Raw genomic sequence first — 22,318 nt, forward strand, 5'->3', positions numbered from 1 at the left:
GCTACTCTGACACAAGTTCAAATTCAGCCTTGGAGTGACGGGACACAACTCCATTGACTTCAGTTATGTATATTTGCGGAAGATAAAGAGGTGCTGAAACACTAAGGGGAAAATTAGAGATAAGGGACCAGATCCCCAGCTGCCACAAATCAGTATAGTTCATTGACTTCAGTGGAGCTATACAGGTTTACAATGGATGAGGTTCTGGTCAAGGCTTTGTACTTTCTAGCATTCTGCTCCATAGGCCTGGAGTTATGTCCCTAACCTCTTCTACCAAGCACATACTCTCTCTGCCTTCAAATCCACCACATTTTATCATCTCTTGTGCTTTCCTGTCTCATTTTATCTAGACTGCAAGTTCTTCAGGGCAGGGAATAAGTCTTTCATGTTTGCAAAGGATCTGTGTTTACAAAGAACTACCTAACACTTATGATGCTATATAAACATTGTGTGTAAAACAACAGTATTACTGACATATGTCAAACATATAATTCCTAGACACTGAAGGAACACCTGACTCATTAAGAGAATGGGTAACACTGAAGTCTACATTAAACTTCCTTAAGTGTCCAATTGCAAGGGGAAACAGAACTTTTTGAAGATATCTGGCTATTGACTTATCTGCATGGAAACCTGCTCTTATATTCTATTTAAAAAAGCAGTTGGGATACCATATACACAGAGAGTGTATATCTATGTATATAAACACACATTTGTACATACAATTCAAAATTGTAGCAATTATGTAGATCCATTATTGTTTATTGCCAACAGTATGTTTGATGCGGTAACAATACCCCCGCATAAAGCATATGGGAATTTTTTAGGGTGTGTTACGTGGAGCAAATATCTACCACACAAATTGCTGGACTTATTGGGACAAATCTATTCGTGGCTTAAACTTCAAGTCAACTGAGTTCCATCAAGGAATGAATTTGGCCCATTCTTTATAATTCATGGATACTGTATAGACATTATCTGTGTATTAAGTATATTGTATTTTGCTGTTATACTATAAAAACAAAGGCTTTAGAAGTGATCATAACACCTCATGTTTGCTTTCAGCATACTGAATTTATGCTGCACACTGGGCCTGATCCAAAGTCATGGAAGTCAACAGAAGCACTTTCATTGACTTCAATGGGCTCTGGATCAGGCCCATTCTGAATACTCTGTAATATTTGCACCTATTATTCCTATCAATCTGTTACTGCCACTTTGATAAATCAGGAGGGCCTGGAGTTGCCTGGAATATAAATATATAAAAATAAGGGATTTCTGTAGGAGAGTTCAGATATTTTCAGATATGAATGTAGGTTGCATTGTAAGTCTGCATAGGACTAATTTAGTGACAAGATAAATTTAACCATCATCCAGTTCCTTGCATAATAACAGACTGAAAAAGCCAGATACTGTACCAATTTAGGGTAACTGTAGTCTACACAAACGAAATGAATATTGCAGTCAGAATGAAGTAAGACTCAGAACACAGCTTACCTTAAGGTCATGGAATTGACCTTGGGCCAGAAGTAGATATTGATATAATATTCTGCAGGAAAGTCTGTAACTCTCATCAGGAATATGAATTACGGACACCACTGAAATCTAAAAACAAAAGTTTTCTTTAGCACTCTCCCCTTTCATATGTATGACTTGTTGATTTATATATGTGCAGTGACATGCACATCACATACAAACAACAGGGAGTCTATTAAGAGATTAAACAAGGTAAAACAAGTATATGGTTCAGTTTATTTCTCTTCATAGCCTGTTTGTCTTGTTTCTAAGGGCTGCTTACGGGACTGTCCCATATAGCTGTGGAACATGTGATCAAACAGACCAATCCAAGCATCAGAGTCTACAGCCACTCTGTGCTGCATAACCTCTTCTGTGGCTAATCCACAGAGAAGATTATCCTACTACTGCTCCCAGCTAATGGACTTGGGCCCCAACCAGAAAAACACTTAAGCACACGTAGTCACAGGTAGGCAAATGCTTAAATACCTTGCTTAACTGGGGACTTAAGTGATGATTATAACCTCTTTGGGACAGAGGCTGTCTTTAAGTTTTGTGTTTGTACAGCACTTAGCACAATGGGGTCTTGGTCCATGACTAGAGCTCCTAGATGCTACGATAATACATTACTATTTACTATTGTATGTGCCTCATGCTGGAGCTCTGCACAGCAATGAATTTCATCCAGAGAGAGCATGACTGAAATTGTGACTGGCTCTTGCACAGGGGCACACAAAGAGGAGGAGAGAGAGGGAAACTCCTTGAGTATCCAGTAAAAGCCAATCACAATCTCGCCTTAAAGAACCGTATATGGTACAAGTCCAATACGACTTTCTCTTCTGTGGCTGGATTCTATCCTGCCCCGGACAACAGCAGTAACCTTTCAGCTAAGTTCTGACTGCAGAATGTCCGTTACTGATGATGTACAGGGAGAACACCTCCACTGTCACTTTCCTATTTGTGTTCTCCCTGCTACCACAAAACACTTAGACGCTGGTTTTCAGATTCCAGATGGCATTTACAGGTATCATCATTCAGCCTGTAAACAGAGCAAATACAGGACATAAAAGTCACTGAGAAGGACAAGATACGGAACCACAGAATGATTTTTACAGTCACTTTGCTGACAATAAGAAAAGGGTTACTTGTGGCACCTTAGAGACTAACAAATTTATTTGAGCATAAGCTTTCGTGAGCTACAGCTCACTTCATCGGATGCCTTATTTGAGCATAAGCTTTCGTGAGCTACAGCTCACTTGAGCTGTAGCTCACGAAAGCTTATGCTCAAATAAATTTGTTAGTCTCTAAGTTTGCTGACAATAGTATTTTATGCTTATGTATTGTTTTCAAGCCAAGAAAACAACCAACCAACCAACCATAATTGATCGTAAAGAAGAGAGAGAAGCTGAATATAATTGCAAATTCCAAGGCTCTCGGAAGAAAAAGGAATCTATAAGATGTTTTTTGTTTAAAGTTATTTAACAAGCTTGGGGATCAGACATGCACTTAGGATATCTCTAGTTAGCTAATGCAAATATAAAGCATGCAGAAATTAAATGGATTAAACATATGTATTTATACTAATCACATTTACTATCTCCCAGGGCCAGTTAGAGCCTCATTTTTTAATTATAGTATATTTTACATCTTAATAGTGATCCATTTGTTTAATTTTGGCATCAAGAGATGCCCCTAATACTCAGAATGACAGATTTGGTATTAGATAACAAGAATTTAAGAGCCAACAGCCCCAGTTCTATTTGTGCAATTACACTTGTCAATTTGCAATAAGCAATGATTATTACATAGATCCCCGCTTAATAAATGGGACCTGGTCTACAGCCGCATTATCAAAACTCCCAAAGCTATGTTTTAGTTCACAAGAAAAAAATATATAATAGAATATATTGGGTAGTATCCCTTAAAATAGTTAGCAAAACCTCTATGGGTATCTATACACTGCAATTAAAAATATATAGCTGGCCCATGCCAGCTGACTGAGGCTCGCGGGACTTGGGCTGTAGGGCTGTTTCATTGCAGTGTAGACTTCCGGGCTCAGACTGCAGTCTCACCTCTGGGACCCTCCCACCTTGCAGGGTCCCAGAGCTGAGTCTGCAGTCTGAGCCCAGAAGTCTACACTGCAGTGAAACAGCTCCACAGCCCAAGTCCTGCGAGCCTGAGTCAGCTGGCACGGGCCAGCAGTGGGTGTCTAACTGCAGTGTAGACGTACTGTTAGGGTTCTCACTATCCTCCATGTTCCAGAAGCTGCTAAAAACCCAGGAGAAGCAGCAGTGTATATAGATTCACAGAGTTTAAGACCAGAAGGGACCATTAGATCTGACTTCTTGGATATTACAGGCTGTTAAATTTCACCTAGTTATTGAGCCCAATAACTTGTTTGACTAAAGCATAATGTGCATTTGGCTTAATCATATTTTCCAGAAAGGCCACCAGTCTTGAAGATATAGAAAATCCACCACTCCCCTTAGTAGATTTAACAATCACCTTAACTTTTGAACTTAATTTCTAATTTAAATTTCTCTGGCTTCAGTTTTCTGGACATTGGTTCTTGTTCTGCTTTCTCCACTACATTAAGAGCATTTTAACCCTCAGTATTTTTCTCCCCACTCAGTACTTACACACTGTAATCAAATCAACTCTCAGCCAGTTTCATCTTATCAGAAAGTTTGAGCTCTTTAAGCCTCTCACAAATGCATTTTCTCCAGATCTCAAATCATTCCTGTGGCTCTTTTCTGCACCCTCTCCAATTTTTCAACTTCCTTTTTAAAACGTGGACACAGTTATTGGTCTCACCAATGCAATATATAGAGGTAAAAATCATCCACTTATGCCTAACTCACTACTCCCATGTTTATACATCCAAGGATCGCATTAGCCCGTCTTGTCACGGAATGGCTCTAGGAGCTCATGTTAAGTTGCTTACCCTCTGTAAATCCTAAATCCTTTTCAGAGTCACTGCTTTCCAGTAGGCATGAGCTGCACTCCTTATCTGTTGATGTAAAACTTTGCATGTGGCTGTATTTAAACACATTTTGTTTGAATGGGCTGAGCTTACCAAACAATCCAGACTGCTCTGTATGATGCCCCTGCCCTTATTTGAGCTTATGCTCAAATAAATTTGTTAGTCTCTAAGGTGCCACAAGTACTCCTTTTCTCCCTGCCCTCATTGTTATCTATCATTTATTTATTGTGTGATATTCTGATTAACTAACACGTCACGTCATTTATAGTCATTGTATGTTGAATAGATTTAAGTGTAGAATTATCGAAGTATAAAGTTGACCAGTAGTCAGAAGGGATAAGTATGTATTAGGTACCTAAGTAAATAGGATTGAAATGCAAAGCCTACAGGCTGAGGCCTATGTCAGCTTAGCCATACTAGGCCAGAGGCTTAAGCAATGCTCGACATAAGATAGTGACCAAAGAATAACACCATGCCACAAGATTACGGGAAAAGATGCGCCAAGAGTGGTACTGCACAAAATTAACCGCTAAGTTAATTTTGGACTACAAGATACCTGGTAGTCACATTTCTTCTAACAAATGCCCTAACTGATGTATATAAACACTAATGAGAATAAAACTATAAACAACCTATGAAAATGGGGTTCCCCAGTATTCTTAGGGGACACAACGCAAATAAGGAAAAAGAGGGTGGAAACCTTCATGCACATGTGCAGAGTATAAGGTGAAGTCAGAATCAGAAGATAAAAAAGGGCTCCCAGACTGGATAAAATGAGTTCCCTATGGGAAAACACCAGCAGGAATCATCCCTCCACTAATGATCAACTGGAAGGCATCCATCAGACCCTAAGAATATCGTTAAGGATGTGAGTATGACTATATTTGTAAATTTAGCATAGGTCTTTACAGGATTCCTATATGCATGGCTAATCATAACCTTAATAAAACTTGCAAAGCAGACTAGACCATATACATGTGAATATATGTGGGGTCACTACCCTTAGTCTTTATGTGTTCCTAGAAGCTCTAAATCTGAAGCAGATAGCAGAGGTGGTTTTCACTCTGAGCTTGAAACTGTAGCCACCAGGGCCGAACCCACGGTGGTGTAATTCAACATTACTAAATTCACTTTAAATAAAATAAAAGGCTACAGTGACATCTACAGATTTTATTGTCAGCAGCCATTTTATATTTACTTCCCGATCCCTGATAAAATGTTGAATAGCATCAGGCCTAGTCTCCATCCCTTTGGAATCCCGCTGGAAACACCCCCATTGACAACTTCTTTTGGAGATCTGTCAGCCAGGTCTTAATCCATTTAATGTGTACGTTTCTGATATTGTATAGTCCTAATTTTTTAACTTGAACATTGTGCAGTACTAAATCACACAATTAACAAAAAGGTAGATTAAATCAACAGTTACCTTTATCAACCAAACTTGTGGTCTCAAAGAATGAAATAGGTTTAGTCAAACAACCCCATCTTCCTTAAAACCATGTTCACTGGCATTATATTCCTATCCTTTAATTCTCTATTAATTTAATCCCATATGTAGCTGGCCCTTGCATCTCACATATAGTTAGTAAACATGGTTACGTAAATCCCATTCTGCCCATGTGGTTGCTTCATTTTACCTATGTTGTGTAAACAGCAAGTGACCCAATAAAAACTCATCTAGCCATGATAATGGAGCAAATAATTAAGCAATCAGTTTGCAAACACCTAGAAGATAATAAGGTGATAAGTAACCAGTCAGCATGGATTTGTCAAGAACAAATTGTGTCAAACCAACCTGATAGTTTTCTTTGACTGGGTAACAAGCCTTGTGGATCAGGGGGAAGCAGTAGATGTGGTAGATCTTGATGTTAGTAAGGCTTTTGATTCTGTCTTGCGTGACCTTCTCATAAACAAACTAGCAAAATACAACCTAGATGGAGCTACTATAAAGTGGGTGCATAACTGATTGGAAAACTGTTCCCAGAGAGTAGTTATTAGTGGTTCACAGTCAAGCTGGAAGGGTATACGAAGTGGGGTCTAGCAGGGATCAGTTCTGGGTCTGGTTCTGTTCCATATCTTCATCAATGATTTAGATAATGGCACAGAGAGTATGCTTATAAAGTTTGCAGATGATATCCAACTGGGAGGGGTTGTAAGTGCTTTGGAGGATAGGATTAAAATTCAAAATGAACTGGACAAACTGGAGAATTCGTCTATTCGTAAATAGGATGAAATTTAATAAGGACAAATGCAAAATACTCCATTTAGGAAGGAACAATCAGTTGCACACATACAAAATGGGAAATGACTGCCTAGGAAGGAGTACTCTGGGAAAGGATCTGGGGGTCATAGTGGTTCACAAGCTAAATATGAGTCAACAGTATAACACTGTTGCCAAAAAAGAAAGCAAACATCATTCTGGGATGTATTAGCAGGAGTGTTGTAAGCAAGACACGAGAAGTAATTCTTCCGCTCTACTCTGCGCCTCAACTGGAGTTAGTGTGTCCAGTTCTGGATACCACATTTCAGGAAAGATGTGGACAAATTGGAGAAAGTCCACAGAAGAATAACAGAAATGATTAACGGTCTAGAAAACATGACTTATGAGGGAAGACTGAAAAAACTGGGTTTGTTAATCTGGAGAAGACACGATAACAGTTTTCAAGTACATAAAAGATTGTTTCAAGGAGGAGGGAGAAAAATTGTTCTCCTTAAACACTGAGGATAGGACAAGAAGCAACGGGCTTAAATTGTAGCAAGGGCGATTTAGATTGGACATCAGAAAAAACTTCCTATCAGGGTAGTTAGGCATTGTAATAAATTGCCTAGGGAGGTTATGGAATCTCCACCATTGTAGATTTTTAAGAGTATATTAGACAACCACCTGTCAGGGATGGTCTAGATAATTCTTAGTACTACCATGAGTACAGGGGACTAGACTAGATGATCTCTCAAGGTTCCCTCCCTGCCTACGATTCTATGAATTTCAAGGCCATTGCTACACACCAGGACTTGGTGAGTAATAAAGTGCAAACAACACAGGAATTACAAGCTGTATCATTGTTATATAGGATTCTCCCTCCTGGATCTTGTCTACACCGAGAACATATTAACTAATGTGTTTAAATTAACATTACCTATTATAAATTAACTATTGTAGACAATATCAGTGGCATTTAAAATTGGGTCAGGTCATGGCCAACCCACTATGGTCTTTGGTGGTCTTTTAAACATTTGGTGGTCTTATAAATAATAAACATATTTTAAATGTATTAGCTGACATTTCTGATAAATACATTTCATTTTCTCCACATAGATGAGACCTTCGAGACATGAAAACTCATGATTCCTACAATCCCATGCTCAATTAAAAAAACCCACCCATTATTTATGTACCAACAAATGCCAGTGTGTGACAGCTATTAAAAAAACAAAAACAAAAACAAGCATGTGTTTGCAGGGGAATATACCAGAGGTTTACCTTGGATCTATTGTAAGACTTAAATATATAATTGTTTCCTTAAGACTTTTACATATCAAAAATGTTTTTGATTAAGAATATTTCAGCATTTACCATTTTCATTTAGTGGTTATATTTTTGAAGTTTTTCAACAAAGTTAGAGTCAATCCTTCCATTTGGACCATGAAAAAGTCTAGAATCTGTTTCTGCTTTTAATGTACAAGTGGATTCTGCTTCTGCTGCTTTGGCCAATTGAAGGGTGTTTGACAATGACAAGAATCAGGAAGAAAAACTTCTACAAAAGGAAAATAAAAAAACGAAAGAAAGGAAAATAAAGTGGGTTTCCCCCCATGGTAAGTGATGCAAAAAATGTCATGTTAAACAATCCATCTCTCTCATGTTAATTTAAGAAACCTTCTTGCAAGTTTGTTAAATCAACAATTTATCTTTATTAAACTAAACTGAATTATAAGCATACTCGGCTGTACTGATTGGGGGAGGAGCTGGATACATTGTTCTTTTGAGGACTTTATGGTGGGGTGGCAGGAAGCTGAGGGATAGAAAGAGTTGGAAAAGGTAATATGTAAGTTCTCCTGGGTATTATTTTGGCCATGACTGATTTCTGTATTAGTATGTGGAGAAGGTCAAGCATATTGGGGAGTTTGCCTTTAAATGTGTATGCCTCAATATACATTAGTGTTCATGCACCTAAAGCTATTGGAACAAAGTATAACATTTAAACTCAAAGACACTGGATAAATATACATATTGCACATTGGACACTCAGGAACCAGAATCAATTCCTCTGTGGGAAAAAAAAAGTTTTGGAAGGGATATTAAACCTCTTGCTTCAGCATTTAAACTAATCTCTATTAGGAATTAGGAGAAGATCTTCATGGGGAGTAGATTACTGAGTATCCCTCTACTGTGGGATTTTCACAACTTTCTCTGAAACATCCAGTGTTGCAATTGTCAGGGACATAATAATGGACAAAATGAACAACGGGTCTGATCTGGTATGGTAATTCTTACAGTCTTAATCCTCTCCCCAGAGATCAGCCCAAATAGTTCTGCCAGGTACTGAGGTGAATCCCTCTTCTTGACCCACAAAAGTTACAAAGGCTAAGCCAAATCAAATCATCTCCACAGCAGCTCCATATGGTAGGGAAAAGAAAGATTTGCACAGTATTTGATACCCTGGCCTGACACTTCCTTAGCCCTCATGCCCTGCTTCAATGTGCTAGCACACAAAGACCTTCACAGATATGAGCTCCATGTTGTGCAGAGGGTGAGTACTTCCTGAATGGCCCACACATACATTCATCCCTAACCCAGGCATAGCAGGTTCCCCTGTTTAGGGAGCTACCATTGGGTGCAGAGGTGAGGGCTAGATTCTTTTTTCGGCCAACATGTGAAGAGCAAGCCAGTCTTTCTTCTCAATCCTAATGTACGTTCTGAAGCATCCAAACGCATCAGTACAGTGCCCTGCTATACTTTCTAAAATTACTCACAATGTCGTATATTTCTCTGTCTTCTTCATCAGCTAAAGTCAACAAAGCTACCAGTGGGTAACGAGATCTAGGCACTGGGCCAAATCCTGCAATTTGAGCATCTTCTGGCAACTGACAGTATTTTTCTTCCTTGTCGGTTTTTTTAATGCTTTGTTTGTGTAAAGGAAAACAATCAATGTCACTGCAATTGAAAACAAATGTGGCACTTGCACTAAGAGTATTTTCAATCTTATTCATTCATAAATACACGGTGCCAAAAACTGCAGACTGCTCATGAGGCTCAATTCTCACCATGCCAGAAAATTAGCAGAGTTTGTCAAAATATTGTTTTTAAATAAAAGGATACAAATACTGCTGTCGATAGATGTATTCACTGTAGAGAGCATCTTCTAGTGCCTGCGGAGTATTTATTCTGAAGCAATAGACATGTTTCTGCAAAGCTTCGTGTAGTTTTTGAACACTGCATCCCCAGTAGCATGTAAGGATACAGTCTTCCAGACAATCAGGTGCCAGTGTTATACCCCCTTAGAGAACAACATATAAGTACATGGAAAGAAAATGCATCCTACACAATGCAAGCTTCATCAGTTCACCAGTATACAGGAATCCTGAATTTACCAGCTGTAATTCCTTAAAGGCAGCAGAGGGAAAGCAATGCCAGTACCCAGATTTTTTTTTATATTTAGAGTGGGTTTCGTGCACTTGAAAGGGGAAGGTCATGAGATGCCTTTTGTTGCTCCATGTGCACCTCGTGCAGGGTAAGATTTACATCAAACAGCATTATATGTACTAGCTCTCCTACGGGGCTGAGTATGACTCTTACCCCAAAGACTATGCTGTTTGGAAAATGATATTTAATTAGACCCACATCCTAGCACATTCCTGTGCTCTATGGAAGAATCAGGCCCTATTGCGTGTGTACAGTGGGGATAAAACTATGTGTCATGTTTCTTTCCCCACTAGTTATCAGTGCAGTAGACAGCAATAATTAGCCATTAGTGACAGATTATAAAAAGAGGTGTAGGCCAGACTTTCAAGAACTCAGCACCCACTGCTTGGGACAGATTTTCAGAGGAGCTCAGCTCCCACTTAAGCAGCAAATAATGTCAGATTTACAGAAGCACCCAACACCCAATATGCTGAGCTGTTTTGAAACTCTGATCAATTATTTTGGTGCCTGAGTGGGAGTTGTCCGTGCTTCTGGAAATTCTGGCTCTGTAACGCCAAGACTTTTTGTGGGAAAAGGGATGAAGAGGCTTGAGCTCATTACTGCAGTGCGTTTTATTTGCATACAGGAAGGTTTTACAGGTTTGCTGCCTAACCTTGACACAGGCTGGGAGAGGATCTCCTGAATTCTGTGGAGGCTCAGGAATGTACTGGATGTTTGAACAAAGCAGCACTTAAAAAAAAAACACATAAACAAACTGCAAGCCACCACTTAGGTTCACATCACAAGCACATACAAATATCTTTCTCCGTTGGCTGGTGTGGACAGCCATATGGAAGGCCATTCTGGGAGGAGATTGGGAGTAAGGGGGCTGGGCTGGGACCTGGCATTGCATTTACATAGATCCAGCTGCCCCAACATTTTGTGCCAGGGGCATGAAGGGGTTCCTGTACCAGCCCATAAGCTGCAATAGCAGCAGGGAAAGCTGCTTATCAGCGGAGCTCACTGTTCCCAATTGGTGCAGAAGGGCACAGATTCCCTGCCTCTCTGCAATTCACCCGCAAGGGGCCCAATCTAATTTTTGAGCCCCACAATATTGACAGTGCCACTTTAAAACACACAACGTTTTGGTAAGCTGCACCAATATAGCTATTTCTATGGCGACTGTGTAAGGGAACACGTTATGGCCATGAAAGTAAGAGCTGGGAGCTATAGGTGGGGAAAGGGCACTCAGTTAAACCTAACACAAAAAAAATACACTGACTTGTTAGGGAAACTGAAGCAGGATGCGGAATTTCTAGGCCAAAAGGATTCTTCACTTGTCTCATCTGCTTTTTGGATACTCTTACGCTGGATTCTGTTTCTTCTGAATTTCTCAGGATCACAGGAACGTCCCAACCAAACCTAAGGAACATGGAACAACCAGATGCATAAGTGGCCATGCGTTAGTGCTAGCATATTTGAACTGCCTTTGTCAATAACAAGCAACACAACAAACAGAACTACATCTTGGAATTACAGATTATTTGCTAGGATGCATGCATAGTATATGCTGTCAATCAAAAACTGGATCCATACAATACAGTACTTTACAGTAACAAAAGTGGGAATCTTTAATTCTAGTCAGAATATAAGAACGGCCATATTGGGTCAGACCAAAGGTCCATCAAGCCCAGTATCCTGCCTTCTGACAGTCGCCAATGGCAGGTGCTTCAGAGGGAATGAACAGAACAGGTAATCATCAAGTGATCTCTCCCCTGTTGCCCATTCCCAGCTGTTGGCAAACAGAGACTATTGCCCCATCATCTCAGGCATTGGCACCCTGACAGCAGGATTGTCTGGCTATGTAGACTCCCTCCTCAGGCCCTTCGTTACCAGCACTCCCAGCTATCTTCGAGACACCACCGATTTCCTGAGGAAACTACAGTCCATTGGTGATCTTCCTAAAAACACCATTCTAGCCACTATGGATGTAGAAGCCCTCTACACCAACATTCCACACAAAGATGGACTACAAGCCGTCAGGAACAGTATCCCCGATACTGTCACGGCTAACCTGGTGGCAGAACTTTGTGACTTTGTCCTGACCCATAACTATTTCACATTTGGTGACAATGTATACCTTCAAATCAGCGGCACTGCGATGGGTACCCGCATGGCCCCACAGTATGCCAACATTTTTATGGCTGACTTAGAACAACGCTTCCTCAGCTCTCGTCCCCTAATGCCCCTACTCTACTTGCGCTACATTGATGACATCTTCATCATCTGGACCCATGGAAAAGAAGCTCTTGAGGAATTCCACCATGATTTCAACAATTTCCATCCCACCATCAACCTCAGCCTGGACCAGTCCACACAAGAGATCCACTTCCTGGACACTACAGTGCTAATAAGCGATGGTCACATAAACACCACCCTATATCGGAAACCTACTGACCGCTATTCCTACCTACATGCCTCTAGCTTTCATCCAGATCATACCACTCGATCCATTGTCTACAGCCAAGCGCTACGATATAACCGCATTTGCTCCAACCCCTCAGACAGAGACAAACACCTACAAGATCTCTATCATGCATTCCTACAACTACAATACCCACCTGCTGAAGTGAAGAAACAGATTGACAGAGCCAGAAGAGTACCCAGAAGTCACCTACTACAGGACAGGCCCAACAAAGAAAACAACAGAACGCCACTAGCCATCACCTTCAGCCCCCAACTAAAACCTCTCCAACGCATCATCAAGGATCTACAACCTATCCTGAAGGATGACCCATCGCTCTCTCAGATCTTGGGAGACAGACCAGTCCTTGCTTACAGACAGCCCCCCAATCTGAAGCAAATACTCACCAGCAACCACACACCACACAACAGAACCACTAACCCAGGAACCTATCCTTGCAACAAAGCCCGTTGCCAACTCTGTCCACACATCTATTCAGGGGATACCATCATAGGGCCTAATCACATCAGCCACACTATCAGAGGCTCGTTCACCTGCGCATCTACCAATGTGATATATGCCATCATGTGCCAGCAATGCCCCTCTGCAATGTACATTGGTCAAACTGGACAGTCTCTACGTAAAAGAATGAATGGACACAAATCAGACGTCAAGAATTATAACATTCAAAAACCAGTTGGAGAACACTTCAATCTCTCTGGTCACTCGATCACAGACCTAAGAGTGGCTATCCTTCAACAAAAAAGCTTCAAAAACAGACTCCAACGAGAGACTGCTGAATTGGAATTAATTTGCAAACTGGATACAATTAACTTAGGCTTGAATAGAGACTGGGAATGGATGAGTCATTACACAAAGTAAAACTATTTCCCCATGGTATTTCTCCCTCCCACCCCACCCCCCACTGTTCCTCTGATATTCTTGTTAACTGCTGGAATTAGCCTACCTGCTTGTACCATGAAAGGTTTTCCTCCTTCCCCCCCCCCCCGCTGTTGGTGATGACTTATCTTAAGTGATCACTCTCCTTACAGTGTGTATGATAAACCCATTGTTTCATGTTCTCTGTGTGTGTGTATATAAATCTCTCCTCTGTTTTTTCCACCAAATGCATCTGATGAAGTGAGCTGTAGCTCACGAAAGCTTATGCTCTAATAAATTTGTTAGTCTCTAAGGTGCCACAAGTACTCCTTTTCTTTTTGCAAATACAGACTAACACGGCTGCTACTCTGAAACCAGAGACTATTGATACCACCTCAACCGATCCTGGCTAATAGCCATTGATGGACCTATCCTCCATGAATTTATCTAGATCTTTTTGAATCCTATTACAGATAAACGTTTGAAGGGAGAATATTTTTGATCTTTTTCAAAGTTTTGCAGAACTAAAGTAATGAAGATAATTAGTGCCCTCTAGTGGGCAAGTTTTAGCTAAACTTCCCAAAACCAGATCTATAGGAGCTGCTGCTCAGTGGCAAGTGAAGTTACTTTCAGTGTTGGGACAAACCTGATGCATTGTATATTTTCAGCAGTAATAAGAAATTAAAGCCTGATCCTGCAGCCCTTGAATTTGTACAGCTTTTATTATAGCCACTGGGATTTGCATTCATGAGGACCACAAGATCCAAGTTTAACATTTTAATCTTGATTGTAAAGATGTTTCTTTGAGTCAGGGACTTCAGTTTCTGCTTCAGGCCCAGAATCAAAGCCCAAAGAAGTCAACGGGGAGGCTCCAATTGATTTCAACAGGGTTTGGATCAGACCCTCAAGGCTGAGGTTGGCATGCCAGTCCAAGTGAGGTTATCTGTATCAGTCAGGATCCTTGGCCACCATTTTTTAAAATCACAACTCCCTATCTACCTTTACCCACAGGCACAGTTAAGCATGATATTCAACCTGAAGGAACCAGGAGGGAATACTGCAGGAGGATCCTATCTATCAAATACAAAAGGCAGGATTTTCATATTCTTTGACTGCAGCTTTTAAAATGCACCAGCAACAGAAAGCCATGATGTACACAATATAAGATCAAGATACACACTCATTCCTGTTTTCAGATAGAGATAAATTCACCTTTAGAAGTGACTGTGGATGCTGTCCTGTAAACATTATGCTAATTCAGAAGACAATTTTAGGGACTGAACAGGAGAGGCTTTGTTTCTATATTCATCTATCCTAGATGATATATAAGGGAGGCAGCAGACATAGCTTGAAGGGATTTGTTTTATTTTTTTTTGTCACCTCATTTTATATAGTCATTTATTAGCTCCGGCTGCACCATTAACATTTATGACCTAGTACATACGCCACTGCTAGCTGTAAAGTTGAAGTGATGGCCCTTTTAAAGGGTTTACAATGTTGGTTCCCTCAGTCATCAGCATATTACACCCTGGGGAATTCTTTGGGATGCTCTACCTGCTTCTTCATAACAAACTCCCTGATAAGGATGGCACAAAATGTATGAACTTCCCCAGATTTATTGTTTCCATTAAATATGCTAGAACAGTTTGCTGTCACAATGAGATGGGTCTCATACAAGCAACTCAAGCTTAAAGGGACACTGTCAGTTTAAATCTAGTCAGTTTTAAAAAGTGATAAAAAAAATTTCAGCTACGTCTGTCTTTGAGACTGTCTGAATTTTTGTGGCTTTGCAACCAATTTGTCCTGTTTTTAAAAACATTGCCCTCCTCTGCTGCTGTGTGAAAGGACCACGAAAAACAACAGGAGAAGCAGAACTATACACAAAGTGCTGGCAAATGGACAACTAAAATAAGATTTGTTTTTCCTCTAGTCTGTTAGCGTTTTATAAAACATAAGAAGAAAAGGAGTACTTGTGGCACCTTAGAGACTAACACATTTATTTGAGCATAAGCTTTCGTGAGCTACAGTTCACTTCATCAGATGCATTTGGTGAAAAATACAGTGGGGAGATTTATATACCACACACACACTGCACATGAAACAATGGGTTTTATCACACACACTGTAAGGAGAGTGATCACTTAAGATGAGCCATCACCAGCAGCGGGGGGGGGGGGGGGGGAAGGAGGAAAACCTTTCACGGTGACAAGCAAGGTGGGCCATTTCCAGCAGTTAACAAGAACATCTGAGGAACAGTGTGGGGTGGGGTGGAAGGGAGAAATAACATGGGGAAATAGTTTTACTTTGTGTAATGACTCATCCATTCCCAGTCTCTATTCAAGCCTAAGTTAATTGTAAAAAGAAAAGGAGTACTTGTGGCACCTTAGAGACTAACAAATTTATTAGAGCATAAGCTTTCGTGAGCTACAGCTCACTTCGATGAAGTGAGCTGTAGCTCACGAAAGCTTATGCTCTAATAAATTTGTTAGTCTCTAAGGTGCCACAAGTACTCCTTTTCTTTTTGCGAATACAGACTAACACGGCTGCTACTCTGAAACCTAAGTTAATTGTATCCAGTTTGCAAATTAATTCCAATTCAGCAGTCTTCCGTTGGAGTCTGTTTTTGAAGTTTTTTTTGTTGAAGGATAGCCACTCTCAGGTCTGTAATCGTGTGACCGGAGAGATTGAAGTGTTCTCCGACTGGTTTTTGAATGTTATAATTCTTGACATCTGATTTGTGTCCATTTATTTTTTACGTAGAGCCTGTCCAGTTTGACCAATGTACATGGCAGAGGGGCATTGCTGGCACATATCACATTGGTAGATGCGCAGGTGAACGAGTCTCTGATAGTGTGGCTTATGTGATTAGGCCCTATGATGATGTCCCCTGAATAGATATGTGGACTGAGCTGGCAACTGGCTTTGTTGCAAGGATAGGTTCCTGGGTTAGTGGTTCTGTTGTGTGGTGTGTGGTTGCTGGTGAGTATTTGCTTCAGGTTGGGGGGCTGTCTGCAAGCAAGGACTGGCCTGTCTCCCAAGATCTGTGAGAGTGATGGGTCGTCCTTCAGGATAGGTTGTAGATCCTTGATGATGCGTTGGAGAGGTTTTAGTTGGGGGCTGAAGTGAAGAAACAGATTGACAGAGCCAGAAGAGTACCTAGAAGTCACCTACTACAGGACAGGCCCAACAAAGAAAATAACAGAACGCCACTAGCCATCACCTTCAGCCCCCAACTAAAACCTCTCCAACGCATCATCAAGGATCTACAACCCATCCTGAAAGACGACCCATCATTCTCACAGATCTTGGGAGACAGGCCAGTCCTTGCTTACAGACAGTCCCCCAACCTGAAGCAAATACTCTCCAGCAACCACACACCACACAACAGAACCACTAACGCAGGAACCTATCCTTGCAACAAAGCTCATTGCCAACTCTGTCCACATATCTGTTCAGGTGACACCATCATAGGGCCTAATCACATCAGCCACACTATCAGAGACTCGTTCACCTGCGCATCTACCAATGTGATATGTGCCAGCAATGCCCCTCTGCCATGTACATTGGTCAAACTGGACAGGCTCTACGTAAAAAATAAATGGACACAAATCAGATGTCAAGAATTATAACATTCAAAAACCAGTCAGAGAACGCTTCAATGTCTCCGGTCACTCGATTACAGACCTGAGGGTGGCTATCCTTCAACAAAAAAACTTCAAAAAACAGACTCCAACGAGAGACTGCTGAATTGGAATTAATTTGCAAACTGGATACAATTAACTTAGGCTTGAATAGAGACTGGGAGTGGATGGGTCATTACACAAAGTAGAACTATTTCCCCATGTTATTTCTCCCCCACACTCCCCACTGTTCCTCAGCCGTTCTTGTTAACTGCTGGAAATGGCCCATCTTGAATATCACCATAAAAGGTTTTCCTCCTTTCCGCCCTCCCCTTCCTGCTAGTAATAGCTCATCTTAAGTGATCACTCTCCTGACAGTGTGTATGATAAAATCCATTGTTTCATGTTCTCTGTGTGTGCATATAAATCTCCCCACTGTATTTTCCACCAAATGCATCCAATGAAGTGAGCTGTAGCTCACGAAAGCTTATGCTCAAATAAATGTGTTAGTCTCTAAGGTGCCACAAGTACTCCTTTTCTTTTTGCGAATACAGACTAACACGGCTGCTACTCTGAAACCTGTCATAAAACATAAGGTGTTACTTGGAACAATAGCAAGTAAAACATCAGACAGAAGTGTGATTTTCAGGTTGACAGTGTCTCTTTAAGAAAAAAAAAACCCTCAAGATGGTTCTTGGTAGCAGCGATATGTTCCCAGTAGCTTAACAACCATTAACTTCCTTAGCCTGCATTTCAGGATTGTGCATATTCACAGAAGGGAGAAATGGGCTGAAAAAATCAATACCCATTCATCTTTTAAATAAAAATGCTCTCTCATAACCATAATCAAAGAAGGAAACAACAATACTTGGCAACCAAGCTTACATTTAACTGCACTAAGTTGGCAACGTTCACACTTTTTCTATAGTATACTAAGTAACCTGGTAATTCAGCAGTGTTCAACTTGTGCACAAAGGGCCAAATCCTCAATCAGCATAGCTATACTGACTTCATTGGTATTATACTGATTTACATTAGTTGCAGTCCTGACCCTGAGTGGGGTGGATTTAGTATTTTGCAGGTAACCTCCCCAATGATTGTTTTTTTAATATACCTGCTGTTTTATGCCATCTGGTTGATTCCAAAGGCAAAAAGCTAAAAAAATTAATGCAAAAAATTAACTTTGCAGTTTTTGAGGTAAATAACACTTTTCTTTTCTTTTTTTTAATCTTAAAAACATTCTGAAACATAGTTGTAAATAGTTTTTCATTTTTGACCCATTTTAGCATAAAAAGTAGTTCACTAACTTATTTGCTTTGAATGCTGATGACCACTTTTACATATAGGATGGATGAATATGGGGTGGGGGGGGGGATTTGACAACAGTATATACACTAGTGCTCAAGTCATTCCAGTACTTCTGACCAAGCTTCCCACTCTGGTCCTGGTTACTGCGCCACCATCTCTCCTTCCGGAGTGGGCACAGAAGGGGAGAGATAGAGAAGACAAAACGAAAAGGAGTACTTGTGGCACCTTAGAGACTAACAAATTTATTAGAGCATAAGCTTTCGTGAGCTACAGCTCACTTCATAGTGAGCTGTAGATCACGAAAGCTTATGCTCTAATAAATTTGTTAGTCTCTAAGGTGCCACAAGTACTCCTTTTCTTTTTGCGAATACAGACTAACACGGCTGCTAATCTGAAAAAAGTAGAGAAGACAGTGTGAGAAGATGGTGTCTTCACTTCCTCCACCTTTTCCACAGCTTCTTCTTGGCGCAGTCCTGGGAGTTCTGGCATTCCAAAATTCAGGTAGTAGTAAAAACCTAATAATGGCTTCCATAAAACCAGGGAACCTTTCAGTTAAAAAGAAAGTAAAAACTGAAAATGAAGAGCCTTTAGAATACTAAATTTGAAGTTACAATAGCACTGTAAGGAGAGTGTAATCAAGTTTAGAATATGACATTCTAGTTATCAGGGGCCAGATCCTTAACATGTGGAAACTGATGTAGCTCCATTCAAATCAATGGAGCCACATCAATTTATACTGGCTAAGGGTCAGTCCCCTGGTTTTCAAAAGTATAAGCCTTATAATACTGCTCATGTGACACTAGACTAAAGCCACGTGAAAATTCAGGAATCAAAAATCTGCATAAGTAAGGCCAGCATTTTCAAAGACTGTCCACTAATTTTGAATGCCCAACTTGAAATCCCTTGGGACATCTTTTTCAGAGTGCTGAGCCCACAGTTCCTGTTGGCAGCATTTTGGGAAGCAGGTACTCAGCTCCACTGAAAATCAGACCCTAGGTGTCTCAGGCATGCCACGAAAATGGAGGCAGCGAAAGTTAGTGGATGCTTTTGCAAACGTAAGCCTTAGTGTTCATACTTCATTGGTGTATCTCAGGTTGACTTGCTTAGTCCGGAACACCTCCATAAAATGGGACTGCTAATTGCTTGCTGAAAATGACTGGAAAACAAGAGACAAACAACATTATAGAAAAGGAGATTGTACCAAATTATTATTTATTGTTTAGATTGCACCACAGACATGCACAGCACTCTACAGAACAAAGAAAGCGGCAATTCCCTGCCCTGAGTTTACAATTTTAAATCCCGTTTCTGCAATGAAACACATGCAGGGAGCTCCAAAACTCACTTGTAGCCCTGCTGCGGCCAACGGAAACCTGTGTGAGTACAGGAGTCTGCCTGTATGCACCTTATTACAGGATCAGGGCCTAAATCACACATAACACAGCAAGGGATGACCATGAACAGAAGGTGAGAGGGTAAGTAATGGTTAAGACATCAAAGATCACAAGATATTGTACTTAAGACAATAGGCCTTGAACTCTAACTGAGGCCTCCACATGCTATTATAATACAAAGGTTACTTTGTATACAAGCAAATGAAGTCCTCAACACGATGACTTACAAAAGTCCAGTTTGGTATTTTCTTTTGACTCATTTGCAAATTGTTTATCACTGGACAACTGACCAAAAGGGGGTAGTGGGGAAGGAACAAGAAAATTACTCAGCCATTCAAAACCAAACTGAAAGGCGAACTGTCAGGTTGGAGGGAGGTTACCAGTGGAGTTCCTCAGGGATCGGTTTTGGGACCAATCTTATTTAATCTTTTTATTACTGACCTTGGCACAAAAAGTGGGAGTGTGCTAATAAAGTTTGCAGATGATACAAAGCTGGGAGGTATTGCCAATTCAGAGAAGGATCGGGATATTATACAGGAGGATCTGGATTACCTTGTAAACTGGAGTAATAGTAATAGGATGAAATTTAATAGTGAGAAGTGTAAGGTTATGCATTTAGGGATTAATAACAAGAATTTTAGCTATAAGTTGGGGACGCATCTTTTAGAAGTAACGGAAGAGGAGAAGGACCTTGGAGTATTGGTTGATCATAGGATGACTATGAGCTGCCAATGTGATATGGCTGTGAAAAAAGCTAATGCGGTTTTGGGATGCATCAGGAGAGGCATTTCCAGTAGGGATAAGGAGGTTTTAGTACCGTTATACAAGGCACTGGTGAGACCTCACCTAGAATACTGTGTGCAGTTCTGGTCTCCCATGTTTAAAAAGGATGAATTCAAACTGGAGCAGGTACAGAGAAGGGGTACTAGGATGATCCGAGGAATGGAAAACTTGTCTTATGAAAGGAGACTTAAGGAGCTTGGCTTGTTTAGCCTAACTAAAAGAAGGTTGAGGGGAGATATGATTGCTCTCTATAAATATATCAGAGGGATAAATACAGGAGAGGGAGAGGAATTATTTAACCTCAGCACCAATGTGGACACAAGAACAAATGGGTATAAACTGGCCACCAGGAATTTTAGACTTGAAATCAGACAAAGGTTTTTAACCATCAGAGGAGTGAAGTTTTGGAATAGCCTTCCAAGGGAAGCAGTGGGGGCAAAAGATCTATCTGGCTTTAAGATTCTACTCGATAAGTTTATGGAGGAGATGGTATGATGGGATAATGGGATTTTGGTAAATAATTGATCTTTAAATATTCAGGGTAAATAGGCCAAATCCCCTGAGATGGGATATTAGATGGATGGGATCTGAGTTACTATAGAAAATTCTTTCCTGGGTATCTGGCTGGTGAATCTTGCCCATATGCTCAGGGTTTAGCTGATTGCCATATTTGGGGTCGGGAAGGAATTTTCCTCCAGGGCAGATTGGAGAGGCCCTGGAGGTTTTTCGCCTTCCTCTGTAGCATGGGGCATGGTTGACTTGAGGGAGGCTTCTCTGCTCCTTGAAGTCTTTGAACCATGATTTAAGGACTTCAATAGCTCAGACATGGGTGAGGTTTTTCATAGGAGTGGGTGGGTGAGATTCTGTGGCCTGCGCTGTGCAGGAGGTCGGACTAGATGATCAGAATGGTCCCTTCTGACCTTAGTATCTATGAATCTATGAATCTATATTGCTTATGCTTCATGCACATCTTGTTCATTCCAAGTCTAATTTTTCATTTTATTTATATATATGTAACCTGGGTTAATGGGTCTGATGAAAAAGGGAAACAAGCTTGTTGGTGGATAGATGAGAGATCATAGAATCATAGAATCATAGAATATCAGGGTTGGAAGGGACCCCAGAAGGTCATCTAGTCCAACCCCCTGCTCAAAGCAGGACCAAGTCCCAGTTAAATCATCCCAGCCAGGGCCTTGTCAAGCCTGACCTTAAAAACCTCCAAGGAAGGAGATTCCACCACCTCCCTAGGTAACGCATTCCAGTGTTTCACCACCCTCTTAGTGAAAAAGTTTTTCCTAATATCCAATCTAAACCTCCCCCATTGCAACTTGAGACCATTACTCCTCGTTCTGTCATCTGCTACCATTGAGAACAGTCTAGAGCCATCCTCTTTGAAACCCCCTTTCAGGTAGTTGAAAGCAGCTATCAAATCCCCCCTCATTCTTCTCTTCTGCAGACTAAACAATCCCAGCTCCCTCAGCCTCTCCTCGTAAGTCATGTGCTCTAGACCCCTAATCATTTTTGTTGCCCTTCGCTGTACTCTTTCCAATTTATCCACATCCTTCTTGTAGTGTGGGGCCCAAAACTGGACACAGTACTCCAGATGAGGCCTCACCAGTGTCGAATAGAGGGGAACGATCACGTCCCTCGATCTGCTCGCTATGCCCCTACTTATACATCCCAAAATGCCATTGGCCTTCTTGGCAACAAGGGCACACTGCTGACTCATATCCAGCTTCTCGTCCACTGTCA

General features: G+C 40.9%; 1 protein-coding gene across 10 annotated transcripts in view; it reads right to left on the minus strand.

Moving 5' to 3' along the window:
* The window catches only part of CGRRF1 (cell growth regulator with ring finger domain 1), a 38,975-nt gene that overhangs the window by 10,888 nt on the left and 5,769 nt on the right, over nucleotides 1-22,318 (minus strand). For 8 of the 10 annotated variants that reach the window (XR_006281961.1, XR_006281959.1, XR_006281962.1 and 5 more), the window contains exons 2-5: nucleotides 11,401-11,540; nucleotides 9,816-9,993; nucleotides 9,470-9,617; nucleotides 1,498-1,605 (exon numbers count right to left, since the gene is read on the minus strand). Coding sequence is in view for 3 of the 10 variants with exons in the window: in XM_038404850.2 (XP_038260778.1) it covers nucleotides 1,498-1,605; nucleotides 9,470-9,617; nucleotides 9,816-9,993; nucleotides 11,401-11,540 (574 nt within the window). In the remaining 7 variants the exon portion in view is untranslated. Of the gene's footprint in view, nucleotides 1-1,497; nucleotides 1,606-9,469; nucleotides 9,618-9,815; nucleotides 9,994-11,400; nucleotides 11,541-19,464; nucleotides 19,546-22,318 lie in introns of all 10 variants that reach the window. The other 2 variants (XM_043516264.1, XM_043516266.1) reach the window with 1 other exon arrangement.

The sequence above is a fragment of the Dermochelys coriacea genome, chromosome 6 (assembly GCF_009764565.3).
Source record: "Dermochelys coriacea isolate rDerCor1 chromosome 6, rDerCor1.pri.v4, whole genome shotgun sequence".
Lineage (NCBI taxonomy): Eukaryota > Metazoa > Chordata > Testudines > Dermochelyidae > Dermochelys > Dermochelys coriacea.